The sequence below is a fragment of the Maylandia zebra genome, linkage group LG20 (assembly GCF_041146795.1).
Source record: "Maylandia zebra isolate NMK-2024a linkage group LG20, Mzebra_GT3a, whole genome shotgun sequence".
NCBI classification, from domain to species: domain Eukaryota; kingdom Metazoa; phylum Chordata; class Actinopteri; order Cichliformes; family Cichlidae; genus Maylandia; species Maylandia zebra.
Genome location: NC_135186.1, coordinates 28,648,742 through 28,663,280, shown reverse-complemented (window position 1 = coordinate 28,663,280; position 14,539 = coordinate 28,648,742). Strand labels below are relative to the sequence as shown.

General features: G+C 41.3%; 1 protein-coding gene across 6 annotated transcripts in view; it reads left to right on the top strand.

Annotated features, from left to right (window-relative positions):
• The first annotated feature begins 590 nt into the window (after positions 1 to 590).
• The window catches only part of magixb (MAGI family member, X-linked b), a 50,185-nt gene continuing 36,236 nt past the window's right edge, over positions 591 to 14,539 (top strand). For 2 of the 6 annotated variants that reach the window (XM_076878645.1, XM_004546373.2), the window contains exons 1-2: positions 1,233 to 1,517; positions 14,023 to 14,312. In XM_076878645.1, coding sequence (XP_076734760.1) covers positions 1,435 to 1,517; positions 14,023 to 14,312 — 373 coding nt within the window. In that variant the 5' untranslated portion in view covers positions 1,233 to 1,434. Of the gene's footprint in view, positions 968 to 1,229; positions 1,518 to 11,448; positions 11,492 to 14,022; positions 14,313 to 14,539 lie in introns of those variants that run through there. The other 4 variants (XM_004546372.3, XM_076878646.1, XM_004546370.3 and 1 more) reach the window with 4 other exon arrangements.

The following is a 14,539-nucleotide window of genomic DNA, read 5'->3' as shown; positions in this document are numbered from 1 at the left end:
ACAAATTAGACAGGAAGCAAATGTTCACAGTTCACGAATATAGTTCTCATATTTACAGATGAAAAATATATTATAATAACACGTGTCCCTGATAATGCTCAGTGCCGTGAAATTGTTTGAGTTTAATTAAAAAACAATAAGGACCGAGTAGTCATTTTAATTTGAAATATTGGGGGAATATTTAGGTAAATTTTAAGAACATATAATATTTCCAGTCGGTATTCTTGAAACTGTAAAGTTTATAAGACTATTTCTGCATTATTTTCATAATTTTACAAGCATTTGAAATCAGTTTTCATTCGTGTTTCGAAAAGCAGTAGCCAGCGGTGTATCCGGGCTCCCATACGTCCCAAAACATACTTGCAACATCCCTGAAGGACAACCTAGATTCTCACCTTCACTAACCTCACATTTATGGTTTTATTACGAAACCACGCTTTCCAGCGCTGGATTAAATAACCTGCAGCGCAATTGTGGCTTAGAAAGTCTCCTGTTTAAATCTTGCTTTCACGCCTTTAACTCGTAAGCGAAAAGTGATGCTGCTACTGCTGCTGCTGCTGCTGCAGGTACAAAGAGACCTAACAGGGGCGGTACTTTTAACTCTTTTATTCCCTCCCCTCCGTGCTCCTTAACTTCTCAAGATAACCTTCTCACTTGCCATTTATGCTTTCACTGTTTCTATCGCTGCAAAAGTCCATTTTAGTTGCACCAGCTGCAGCCTATACCCGCACTTTCAACCGGACAGTAAAGCCTAATCTAATTTTGTCTTTCTCACTTACGCCCCGGGAGCACCGCGCCTGCAGTTCAATGACACCTCTACCCGGTCAAATCGATAGTACCGATGTTGGTCTTTTTGTTAGCTGCTGCAGTTGCATCGATCAAATAACTATGCATCCGTAAACAATTAACCTGGACCATCTCGCAAACAAGGAAGGGAGGATTTGAAGCGAGTAAGGCGGACATGGAGGTAAGTCTAGCCATTATTATTGACACTTATTGCACAAGTTAAACATTTGTAACCACGTCTTTCATCCATCCTCCACGCTGGTTTGCCCACAGCAGTGCAGCAGCTGTTACAAATTATGAGCGGCCGCTGTCACATTTGGCCGACAGTGTGTGTGTGTGTGTGTGTGTGTGTGTGTGTTATTTTCCCTCTCTCTCCTCTCCCCTCTCTCCCTCTCTCTCTCTCTCTAAGATCAGCACAGCTCTCAGAGCATCACTAGTGTCCAAATATATCCCGTCAGCCGCGCACATCGTATCTGACTTTGTCTGGGATACAGTGGCAGCATCTACACATCACTGCATTCCCACACCTTTTTTAAAAAATATATTATACACCGGACTGCTGCTGCTACTGTTACTGCCGTTGCTTTTTAACAAAGCAACTCATTTTAATTAAGTATACTGGCTTGTCATTTAACCTCAGTCGGGTCAATGTATATAGACGCGTTCAAACGGATCCTCTTTGAAAGGCTGAACTGCTTGAAGAGGATGTGTGTGTGTCAGCGGCAAGGCAGGTTAGTATTTCCCTAAATATGGGAAATCTGAGAATTTGTTGTGTGTAAGCCAAGTGTGTGTGAGGTGAGATGAGGGGGGAGGTAGAGGGTGGACTGAGAGGAGAGAGAGAGAGAGTGTGTGTATGCATGTAAACTAGTCAGCCTGCGTGTGTGTGAGAGAGAGAGTGTGAAGAATGTGGGTTTGTGATTAGGGTGGCAGATCTTTTGGATAACAATGTCAGTTTTAACAGATGTAGCAGCTGTTAATCACGTGCGCATGCTTGGTTGTGTGTGTATCTGTGTGTATATGTGTGCACATGAACCCTTGAATGGCTTTCGAAAGTTTGTTGAGCCCCGTTTCATAAATCCATTCGCCCGTGTGTGTTTTTTCTCTCCACTTTTCAATCCCCTGCTCCAGAAATGGTCTTAATGAAATGCTCGATGCACCTGCACCCATTTTGCCCTCAGAAATAGACTGACTTGCAAAATGCACTCTATAGTTCACAGCCAGGTGTGTGCATGCATGTGAACAAGTGCCTGGCAGCTCTCTGTACATGCTTGCGTGTGTGAGTGTCTTTGTTGCAGTTCGTTTAGGGTGTGTCCTGGTTCGATAAAGGCATCTTGTATTAAATTGATGGATGTGTAACCCTGAGTTAATAGCGTGCATTGCCCTGGGTTTAGAAAGCAGTCAAGATTATGCTGTTAATATAAATCTTTAATTTGTTAGTAGAGCAACATACATGGTGTGTTAGGTAGTCCACACACTGAGAGCTCCTTCTGCTCTGGTACTCACACTGTTTGTTTTGCCTTAGCTTCACCTATGCATCCAGCACCTGTTTTGCACATAAATAAGGAGAGCCTTTTATTCTGCATTTGTCCCCCTTTTGTTTCCAGTTATCCAGCTCAAGTTTTAACCACCAGTAAGTGGAAATGCATGTCAACTCCCCTTTCACCGCTAACAAGAGGGGAGGATGAAGTGAGGTGCATTTCTCCTCTGTCGTAGTAATGCATGTCATCTGGGAGTTGGTGATTGTCTAATTATGTACCTCCTGTGTCCTTCGGCATCATGAATATTCATGCATCTGTTTTAAGGTGTGGTGAAAACAAAGTATGTGTGTGTGTGTTTCAAGGCAGTTTACCCTTGACAGGGCAGGGCTACGCAGGCACATTCTCCCATCTGTGGTCCAAACCTTTGCTCCCAGCCACTGCTTTTAAATTCTACAGTTGTAGCTTGCTCTATTCTTAGTTCTCGGCAGTTTGTGTGCAGTCTGATATGAAATTTCAACAACAACAAAAGCATGCCCATGCTGGAACTACCTCTCGTGGCCATACCTGCACACACACTGAAATTCAGTTTGGATCGGCGAATCTGCCTTTAAGTGGTTTACTCTGACTTAGGTAGAAAATCAATAACTAATCAATGCTAGTGTGTGGAGTTACAATTTACACAGTTCCATATTTGAAATGTCAAGAAGGCAATGAATCCTTGTATCCTTGAGTCAGATCTGAGTTGGACAACTGGGATCAATATCAGGTGGTGAGACTGGCAGCAGGAGCAAGCGCGAGGGTCACCTTCACCCATCCCTACTGAATCAGCAGTATCTCTCTTCCACACACACAACTGAAGGCACACACAGACACATATACTTGAGGGCCTGCTTAGGTTACCAAACTGCGACCTCACAAAAATGCTCATTATAGTGAACTGAACCTTCCCTCCCATTTCCTTTTGAATTATTCATTTTGTTATTATGATTTCAGCCATTCTTTCATAAGGTTACCGCACCCTTCTCTGTTTGGATTCTGTTTCCTTCCAGGCTTCCACTGATTCCCCCTTTTTTATTTTTTCCATCCGCTTTGAATTTTCCTAATTTCTTTCTGCTTTTCCCTTTTGGTCTCTCTTATCCATCATCACTGTTGAGGAGCTGATCTGCTGTGTTTAATTAAACTGCTCCGTCTTCCTGATGAGAGCTAATCTGGGATCGCAGCGAGGGGTGCACCACTTTTGCGTAAAAGGGGACCTGTTGTCACAGAGCTGGTCCTCAGAGGAGCCGAGAGTCTGCACAACATAAAGTGACCCACTAACGTGCCTCCTGCCTTGACCTTGATCCCGTGACTCTAAATATACAGTTTGCCCAAGGCGAGCATCACTGAGCTGGTGTTATCCTTTCAGGTGTGTGTGTTTGTGTTTGTGTGTTTATCTGGGTGTTGCTCCAAAGCTCAACAATTTTTGGATCTCGCACTAAATCCCCTTTTGTCGTCAACACCCAAGCAGCTTAGTAATAGTTCAATAAAAACATGAACTCATTTTTGGATTTGTTGATGCCGTGCAGAGAAAAATTTTTTTTCATTCCTTCTATTCTTATCAGCTCTTCATTGTGTTAAGTTTATATTGATTGTGTAAGAGTGGAAAATGCTTTAGTGCATGTGTATGCCACTGTGCATGGCATTTTGAACCCACAAGCATTTAATCTTATATTTATAAATCTGCCACTGCTGTTTGTTTTATGTTGAGCACTCCCATGCCCTAGATTTGAGAGAGAGTGAGCATCAGGGAGGTTTAGTACACCCGGTGTTGCTTGTGCAGTTTGGTGTAAATGTTCGGAGCGAGAGGTCAGGGCATGGGTAAGCGATAAGGCGACAAAGTCGGAGCTGGGAGAATTTTCCTGTGCATTTTCCATCTGTCTGCCACTCCACCAGTCTCATGAATTTAAAGTCACTGGTTATTTAAGATGCTTTACTTGGCTGACCTCCAACACCTCCTGGGAGGATGCTGCAAGATTAAGAGCAGTGTGCCTCACCACAGGTTAGAGGGAACAGATGAGCTTATAGTGCTCAGTGTGTGGGATGGGTTCAGCTGAAGGTTTTCTTTTCTTCACTGGTACCTAATTTTTCACTAAATACCCTTTTTTCTCTGAACTTCCTAGATAAATGTTTCAAGATGCATTCTGGGCTCTTTTCAGAATTAATGTCAGAAATGTTAGAAATAAATGGATTTAATTTATCAGCAGTTATTTTAAAGACTAAAATATTCTCTGGTTTTGTTCAATTTCTTTACCTTGTGTGATTTAGGAAGTCATTATGGACTTTGTCACAATGAGGCTAGTTTAGGACAAAAATACTTATTGATAAGTCCAAACAAACCAATCATTAATAGTTAGGTGTAACCCTGGAATGATGCTTTAAACAATGTGAGTTAGTTCATAAAGACTGAGCTAAAAAATTAATAATGATAATCAATTTATTGATTATGAGCTGCACTTCTACCACATCAAAAGGAGCTAGTTGAGGTGGTCCAGCCATCTGGCTAAGATGCCTCCTTGACTTCCCTAGGTAAGGCATTAAAGGAACAAGGTGACAGGGCAGATTCAGGACGTGCTGGACAGATTACACCTCCTGGTTAATTTGGGAATGCCTTGCGTCCCCCTACAAGAGCTAAAGGAGATGGCCAGGGAGAGGGAGATCTAGGGATCTCTGCTAAAACTGCTGCCCCTATGGATGGAATGAATGAATTATTTTACAACAAAAATTAAACTCCAATCAAAATGTCAATTAAACAACAAATAGCTTTTTTGGTGGGCTCAACAGACCAAACTCTTTTCATTTAGAACATAAATGATTAGGTGAGTAATCAATAAGTCAATCAGGAGAAAGGTAATCAGAAACTATGCAGAGTAGGGTCACTCGGTCAAGGAAAACCTTGAACTCCTGACCCACAGTGAGAGGATCTGGCTCTGTTATGCAATGGGATGTATAATAATACTTGGATGGTTTGGGTTCACATGTACGTCTAGTGGAAGGGCCAGTACAAATCAATATATATCCGTAAAAAGGCACAAGGGGTCACTGAGGGACTTAATGATTATGAAAATGATGTGGATCAATCAATGCTATGGCCTTCGCTGTCACCAGATCTTAACCCGAGTGAACACCTGTGGAAAAATTTGAACTGATGTGTCCCTCCGTCACCACCATCAAAACACCAATGAGGAAATATTTTTTGGAAGAATGATTCACAAATACTTTCATTTACATCTCCTGAAGAATCAGTCGAGGGAGTTCTGAAGCTGTTCTGGTGCTGCTTGAAGGCCAAATACCTCATACCTCACACATTATATTGGGTTTTATTTGTCACCCTTTTGTATAGAGTAGTGATGCATAGCTACAAATGTTACACGTCTTCCTTTAACATGTCAGTGCTACTGTTTTGACTCCAGAATCCACCTGTAGCAAAGAGTCTTACTTCATTTGTTCTTTTCCTCACTCATCCACTCCTCACCTCCCTTACCTCACTTCGTGTCCTGGTTTCCTCACTACTGATTGGCTCCCGTGTTCCTTTGTTGCTCAACTGAATTCACCTGCTCACATTATATAAGGTCTGCACTCACTCTTTTCACTCCCATATGTGACGGCAGCTTAGGTGAGTTAATTTTGTTCTTCTTCTGAGTAGAATGTGTATATTTTTAAGTCTGTCATTTAGTGTAACCTTATTTTATCTCGTCAGAACGAATCAGTCAATGTGTCTCAATCACTCGTTTAGTCAAAATACTTTAGATATAAAGAAAAATAAATCTAAAACACATGGACAATCATGGCTGTGTTCTTTGCATTCTGATAACCGTTTCCTTTTAACCTGCTAATTAACTCTCTAACGTGTAGTCTCCAGGATGAGGAATGCTGGCAACGTTCCTCAGAGATTTTGGCTCTTATTGACATGATAGCATCACACAGTTGCCAGCTGCACATCCATGATTATACTGTAATCTCCCGTTTCACCACATCCCAAAGGTGGTCTATTGGACTGAGATCTGGTGACTGTGGACGCCATTTGAGTAAAGGGGACTCATTGTCATGTTCAAGAAATAAGTTATAGATCATCTGAGATTTGTGACACGTGACTTGTTATCCTACTGGACACAGCTGTCAGAAGGCACTTTCTCCATAAGGGATGAACATGTCCAGTATTAGTACTCAGGTGGGCTGTGGCATTTAAATGTTGCTCAACTGGTTCTAAGGGCCCAGAGTGTGCCAAAAAATAATCTCCTACAATATTCTACAACCAAAATCCTGAAAAACTGATAGAAATCAGGATGCTTTTATGCTATTTATAACAAATCTTTACCCCATCATCTGAATGTCACACCATAAAGTGAGGCTGATCAGATCTGGCAACATTTGCCCAATCTTTTTTTGTACAATTTTCTGTGAGCCCATATGAACTGTAGTCTTAGTTTCCACCTCGTAGCTCGCAGGAGTTGCACCTGATGTGGTCTAATGCCCCTTTAGCCCATCTGCTTCACAGTTTGACGTGTGTTCAGCGATGTCTTCTGCATACCTTGGTTTTACTGAGTGGTTACTGTTGCCTATCAGCTTGAGGCAGTCTGGCCATTGTCCTCTAACCTCTGACATAAACAAGGCATTTTCACCCACAGAACTGCTGCTTACTGGATATTTCCTCTTTTTTAAAAATCCCAGAAATTGATGTGTGGAAAAAATCCCAGTAGAGCCGCAATTGCTGAAATACCTAGAACAGCCCCTCTGGCAACGACCACACCACTTTTAAGTCCTTTAAATCTTCCTCACTCTGATGCTCAGTTTGAACTTCATAACATTATTAGGTCTGCCTAAGTGCACTCAGTTGATGCCTTGTTATTAGCTAATTCATTCATTTGATACTACAAGTATACCTAATAAAGTGGCAGTGAGTGTATTATGAAGTGCTGAGCTTGGAGCTTTGATGTTGAACACTAACTAGAGCTGCCATCTGACTGAAATGTCTTTTGGTTTAGGCCTTTTAAAGACATCATGCTGGGCCTTTGTTGTTGTTTTTACATTTTACAGATTTAGAAGTTGATGCAATATTTGGAAAAATAAGCAGGAGATTAAATGATTATGAAAATAATTAATGTAACACTTCATGCAATTTAAAGTCATGAGAAATAAATTAGCAGGAAATCCTAACACTTATGAAACAAGGATCAAAAATTATTTGACTTTGTTCCTTTTTCATCTGTTTACCGTACCTTCTCTGGATGATCTAATCAGCAATAGTAAAAACACTGTTTCTGCTTCAGTGTCACGCAGTGTCATGAATGTCAGTGGACATTTATTATAGCCGTTTCAAAGGTTTGATGTGGAGCAATAGTGTTGTTGGTCAGTAATTATTTTGTAATGCACAGTCATGCTGACTGGCTTATGCAGCGTTGTATAAAAACAAACAAACCCTCTCTTATTGTTTTGTTGTTTTGTTCTGTTTATTCATTGCCAGCATTTGCAGAGAGACCAACAAATGGAGCGCTTAGGCATGCTGGTCACATTCTAGCTGACAAAACACAAAGTCAGTTCATCAATATCCACCAGAATTTACATTTAGGAAAGACAACTGTTCGTCGCCTTGCATTTCAGCGAGCATGCATGAAATACAAAATAAGCTTACATAAATTCAAAGAGCATCGTAGCTGAGCTAATTGCCCAGGCTAATTTCATTACCGGAGGCTCCATTTAGAGCTGCAACAAAATGTGGACAGCAGAGCAAGCGTGACTCCACCAAGTCAAAGCAACCAAGAAGCTTTTATGAGCACATACTAGTTCTGCTGCTTCGTGAAGCAGCAGGACAACAATTAATGACGTGAAGATTTAAAATGAGATGATTAAACTGGGGAGAGCGGCGTTTGATTAGAGCAACAACTCAGAGGCAAAACGCTGATTGCGTTAAAAGTTTCTCATCTTTGGAAGAAGTTGAACAAACTCTGCTTTTGTCAAAGCTGATTATGTCAGAGAGTGATCTACAAGCTGAGAGACGGCTTTGATGGGGATGAGGGCCGGCATCTAGATAGACATCAGGAACATGTGGAGAATCACGAGAGCTGACAGTCGCTGCTTTCCCCATAAAGCTGGACCTCTATTATCGATACAGGCAGACTTTGAGAATAGGTGTTAAGGTGCCAAAACGAAGGTTAAATTCATTGCTAACAGCTGTATGGTCAATAAAACAGTTTTAAGTGCTGCTTTGAATGGAAGTCTGTGCACCTTGGCTTCGCCCTGCTGGATAAATCTGTCACGACAAGATGTTCTTGTTTTGATGGCCTCACCAGAGACACTTTTTACCGAGCAATTCAATTATTCACCCGTCTTAACTGATGCGTTTTGCTTACACCTGGGGGGGGGGGTTCTTCTCGAAGGTCTTTCAAGACATCGTCCGGTCCAATGTCAAGTGCTATTCCCTCTTGTCCTTGCTTCGTTGCTTCAAGTTGACTTTGAATTATTGAGCTCCGTGGCAAAACTCATCTCTGTAACTTTAATAAATTAACACCCTCGAGATCCAACCTGAAATAACCGCTAAGTTAATTTGTCGTGTAATAAAAATATTCTGATCATGACTATGAACTGCCAGGGGTAAAATGGCCTTTTAGACTAATCACTGTAAAGGATTTTGTTACCTATAAATGCAGCTTTTTGCACTGCTGTTTCAGAAGGTGTTATTATATTGTGTTGAGGCTTAAAGTGCACTTTCACTTTCTTTTATTGGAAAAATAACTATTGTGGTTAATTAGCTAAGAACGACAAATGTTCTGTGGATAATGAGTGCTCATGTAGTTCAGGGCAAAAAGACATTTTCATACAGAAATCTGTGAGGCACAGCTGTTTGTGTTATACACTGACTCGTAGCCTGTAGCACATGCACTGTAGTTTCTGAATAAACAGATATGATGAGGAACAAAATGGGCACTAAGAATAGACTAAATCAAGGAGTTGTGTGTTTTGCCCCTGACAGATCACTGTGGGGGTTGAAATTACACTGAAAGGCAGAGGTTGCAAACTGTAGAGATCCTCACTGGTGCAGAGGAAGTCAGTGAAACAGGATATGTATTGGTCAGCTCTTTTCTGACCTAAAGGTCAGGAATCTCTATAGAGCATTCTTTTTATAGGCTTAGATATCTGTGACCCTGCATATTGTTCAGTCTATGTAATTCATGCTCTCAGAATGGCTTTACTTATAGCAGTGCTAGTGGGGCAATTACTTTGGTCCATATTAAGCTCATAACTGTGTAATGAATTGCTATTAAATTATGTACAGGCAATTACAGCCCCCAGTGGATGAATCCTACTGTCTTCCATGTCACTATTTAATGTGTTTCATAGTGGAAAGATACTATATTGACAAAAGCTTTGGACCACACCTCTTTATCTTTTAATTCAGGTGTTTTTAGTTCCATTGTATAAAAATAAAATGTATAAAATCAAGTATAAATCAAAATCAAACACCTAGCCATACAGTCTGCCTTCACAAAAATTTGTCACTGATTATTTTAAAGAATGTCGCCGCTGCAACCAATTTGTGAAATTTCTTCCCTCATAGATAGTCAATGAGTTACTAAGTGGTGTTATTGCAAAGTCGAAGCGTGAGTCTTGAAGTTGCAGAGCTTTGACGTCATAGAATTCCAAACTTCTTCTGACATTAACATCAGCACAAAAACTGCGCACTGGGTGCTTCATAACATAGGTTTCTATGTTCAAGCAGCTCCAGTAGGTGTAACGTGAAGGTAACTTGGTTCATGTTTCCTTATAGTGTACCTCTTGATTGATTTGGCATTAAGTACACAGATTTATGTTTCCACAGGATCAGCTTCATTAGTCTTACAACTTTAGTGATACATGTCTGACATGCCTGTGCAGGTTCTCAGTCATCCAGCTCATGGTAGTCTAAGGAGCTTGGAAAGAAAACGGCTGGACTTCTTTAAGTTTCGTTCAAGCAACTTAATGAAGTCCAGTCACTCTCTTTCCAAGCTCCTTAGACTTTAGTGATTCACTTTTTTATTTGTCGACATCTTAAAACTAATATTTAATAATTTAATATTTCAATTAGTCCTGTGTTTATGGTTTGGGCCCAAATCCTTGCAAAACTGCTGGGATCCCTTTTACTGCTCTTTATTTGATAAGATGGTTGATAAGATCAAGAACAAGGTAGAAACTACAGCTGTTATCTCTCAGCATGTTGCCATGCTTATTGGGAACATGTGGCTGACTTTAGCTTAAAAGACAGTCACATTGCTTCTAGCATAGCTGCATATTTTTAGGTTTGCTTTGAATCAGCATGAGAGGATGATTAAGAGCTCATCATTTTCATCTCATAATCAGTTCAAGCAGTCACGTTTTGCGATTTTGATCAAAGGAAATTTCATATGACACAAAATCTAATTAGTAGTTCAGAAAATTCATTCATGTTTTCATGCAATAGGCTAAAGGCAATATCACCTTTTGGGTTATGTTCTCCTTTTGAAGCCTATTTTGTAGCATTATGGCCATTGCCATCTTGGATTTTTGGAACCAAAAATAAATATATGTGAATCAGAAAGTGGAATACTAAGTTACTGGTTAATGCTTGGCAACTGCTATCTGTTAATTAATGCTAAACAGCATACATGTAAACTGCTAGAATTTAACACACTAAAACTGAAGAAACAGCTTCCTGGATGTTGCTGAGGTGGCACTGCAGACTATTTAAAACATGGACAAAGTTGCATTGATAACATCTATTGGTTTGTAAAGTCCTATTTTGCCAGCGCATGCTCATATAGTAGTCACTTGCCAATCAAATCCATCAAAATGAGCATCATAGCGTACTATGCCAAACTCATTAGGAAAGTGATTACTGGGCTGAGGGCAATTTTCCATAGGAGTCTATGCATGCAGACTTCTTTGTGCAACTAGTGGTCATCAGAGATAATCCAGGTTTAAAAGACTTCCACACTGATTTCACACAAGAAATCAGTCATTACAGTTGACATAAAGGTGGAAAATTAGCTATGGAGACTAAATGAAATTTCTGCTGTGTAGTTTGTTTTAACATGGAAGTCCATGTAGATTGGTTCTTTCTTCCTCTTTCAGTTTTTAAAAACTTGCCATTCAAGGAATTGCAATTCATGCCACTCCTGTATTTGCTTAATTTTCAGCTATGTGGAGTAACTGATTTATACAGATATGGTCCGATACAGGTAAGATCATCATATTCAAAATTATATTAAATGCAAACAAATGATTTCTTAGTAATCTATTAAATCTAACATGATAAGATCACTGCGTAGAGTCAGTAGCCCTTGCTCCTCCCCAGCCTTGATGACAATGTGTTTTTAATGAACATGGTAAGATGAGCGTGCAGGGCCAGTTTGTAGTGTCAACACCAACAGCAGGGAGAGAGAGAGAGTGTCAGAGTGTGTGTCTGCAGCAGGACGAGTCAGGCTTCAACAACCTGACAGGCTGTGGCTCATTAAACCCCCATCAGACGCAGGAGGTCAAGACAACAACTACATCTCAGGCAACACACGTTAAGCAGAAACACAATGCGACTGTGTAGTTCCAACAGAATACTGCTTTATACCTATGAGTGGTTTTATTTTAATCTTTTTAATCTTTACTGTTGAGACGTTCCCAGAAATCTTTAGATAAATCATGAAAAGACCAACGGCTTATAGACTTATTATTCAGGGACGATGCAGATGTTGTGTACAATATGATTAAATGGAAAAAGTTGCTTTTGTTTGTATTCTGGCCTCACGCCACCCTTAATGCACGCTGTATTGCTGTGTTTTCTGTGTGGGCGGATGGCTGGCTGACTTCGGAGAAGCAGGTCGACAGTGTAGCTGCAGAAGGTTTCACAGTGGGGTAGAGAGAGGGACTGGGGGCACTGTTTGGCAAGACTGAAGCGATAAGCATAATTTCAGGCTGAAATATGCCGGCGTAAACAACGCTACTTGTTTGATTGTGTTTAATTCAAGTGTGCTTGAACAACAGTGACAGGCTGTTGTTCTAGAAAGAAATGTGTGTTTTGGGGTTCAACTATTTCTCTAGTTTTGACTCATGTCGCCTGAGCTGAAGTCCTGCAAGGTCAAATAAGTGAGTCCTACGCCAACCCTCAGGCAGGGTGGCGCCTCTCGATCTCCATCTGACCTCTGCTTTTCCCTTTTTCTCTCCTCTCCTGTTACTCACTGAGTGCACTGCAAAAACACAAACAACCCATCTGTATTTCTGGGTTTCATGGTTCTGTTTTTTATAATTCAATCTTATAAAAACACACACACACACCAGGGACCTCCCTTCTTTAACTGAGCAGCAGCAGAGGATGGAAGAGGATCTCTGTCAGATCTGCAAGTCGATTTGCCAGTCAGCTGGAAAGGATTAGAAATATCCTGTCCTTCTCTCACTCTTTGAAGCAGACTTATTAGGTCTGTTGGGTCAGAGGACCCTAGGGCCTCCCTACTAGCTCCGGGTCTGGTGCTGTGCATGTTAACCCTGCCTAGCCAGGGGTCACCACAGCCTTTTAAGAGGATTGCATCTTGGTGAAGTGAAGTGTAATGGCTTATTTCCTGGCCACACTGGAAGGGGAAATCAGTAGTATCCATTTGGGATATTGTATTTAAGCAAAATTGACTTAGTGGAGGTGTTCCAAAGTAAGTAAGAAATATGCTTAATTGTGTTTGATGAGAAGATTGATATCACCATCATGTTGCTATGGTAATTATGAAGCCTGAGCCGGGGGGTAGGTAGCTTAACTTAGCATAAAGACTGGAAACTGAGGGCAAAAGCCCGCCAAACGCTGCCCAAAGGAAATTAAATCTGCCTGCCTGACTTCTAAAGCTTTTAGTCCACACATTGTGTTTGTCTTTTTGATTGTGATATAGTGCCTTGTGTGGCTCCGTCTTACCGTGTGTTAAGGTGACAATGCTGCTCTGATAATGTCAGAGGAACATTGTCTGTTCTCTGGCAGTGCAGCTGTCACATCAGGGACGACTCAAACAAATCTTCACCGTGCCAGCTACATCCTCCTGCACCCTCCCACCCCACCCCAACACACAGCTGCTCTCCAGGAAATGTGTTTTAACAAAAAAGCAACAACCCAAAACTGTATTTCAGTACAGCTTTGGGTTGTTGTTTCTCTTCTTTACCGTAAGCAGCTGCCATTAGTGGACAAAACATCACCCTAGCAGAGCGTAGGAGAATCTATCCATGGGAAAATAAATGGCGTGGTTATTGATGATCTAGAAAACGTATGGATAAAGACAAGTATGTGAAAATGGATTCTCATACCTCCATCAAACTCACACTCGATTTTCCCATGTGACTGTGGCTGTGCACTCATGGCCGTGCTGCTTGTTTACACATAAATAAAACGTCAGCCAAGAGAACAGTGAGCATGAGGGAAAGTTTCTCTCAGTCTTTTGGCTGGACAGTCATTTGGCTGTTGTGTTGTTGTATGTTTGCATAAAACAGACACATTTTCCATGTTGTCTTGTTCTTGACTTTTAAGCTGCCATCCTAACCTGTGACGCTAGAATTATTCATGACTCTCTGATGTGAAACGCAGCAACTCCACAGGCAGTGGGCATCTGCAAACTGACAAAGGTTAAATAACATGAAGTCACAGGTTCTTTCTCTTCCTTGTTATGTAACCGACACTTTTTCCCCTCCTTTTTTTATTGCCTGACGCCTTCTGCTCGCTCTCTAAACACCCGTTTCCTTTTCTCAACAGTTCATTTGCCATGTCTAAGTCGGCGGTGAAGAAGCTGCACTGGCGTTCAAAGGTGCTAGACAGCTTTGTACCTCTGCAAGGTTCGTCGGGAGAGCTGGGGATCGCCATCGGTGGAGGAGCAGATTATGGAGAGTTTCCCTTTGTCACGTCAGCCCCGGGTGGTGGCCTCACTGTGGGTGACATCATCCTAGAGATTGGGGGAACACCAGTTTTAGGGATGACATTAGGAGATGTCCGTGGTATCCTCAACTCTTGCCCCCATCCTATCCGCATCAAAACTGTGTCACCAGGTATGACTCAGCACCCAAAACAGCCAACACATTAGTCTGCAACTCATTTAAATAGATGAGCAAATTATGGGCACAAAGGCGATGAAATGTGTGAACACAGGTCTGCTTTGTTTCAGGTAAGGCCCTTCACATATCTTAATTCTTAATCTGAAATTCCCACACTCTTACTGTAGACAGTTTACAGTGACTTATCACTGTTTATCTTGCACGCCATTGCACTTGTTTCA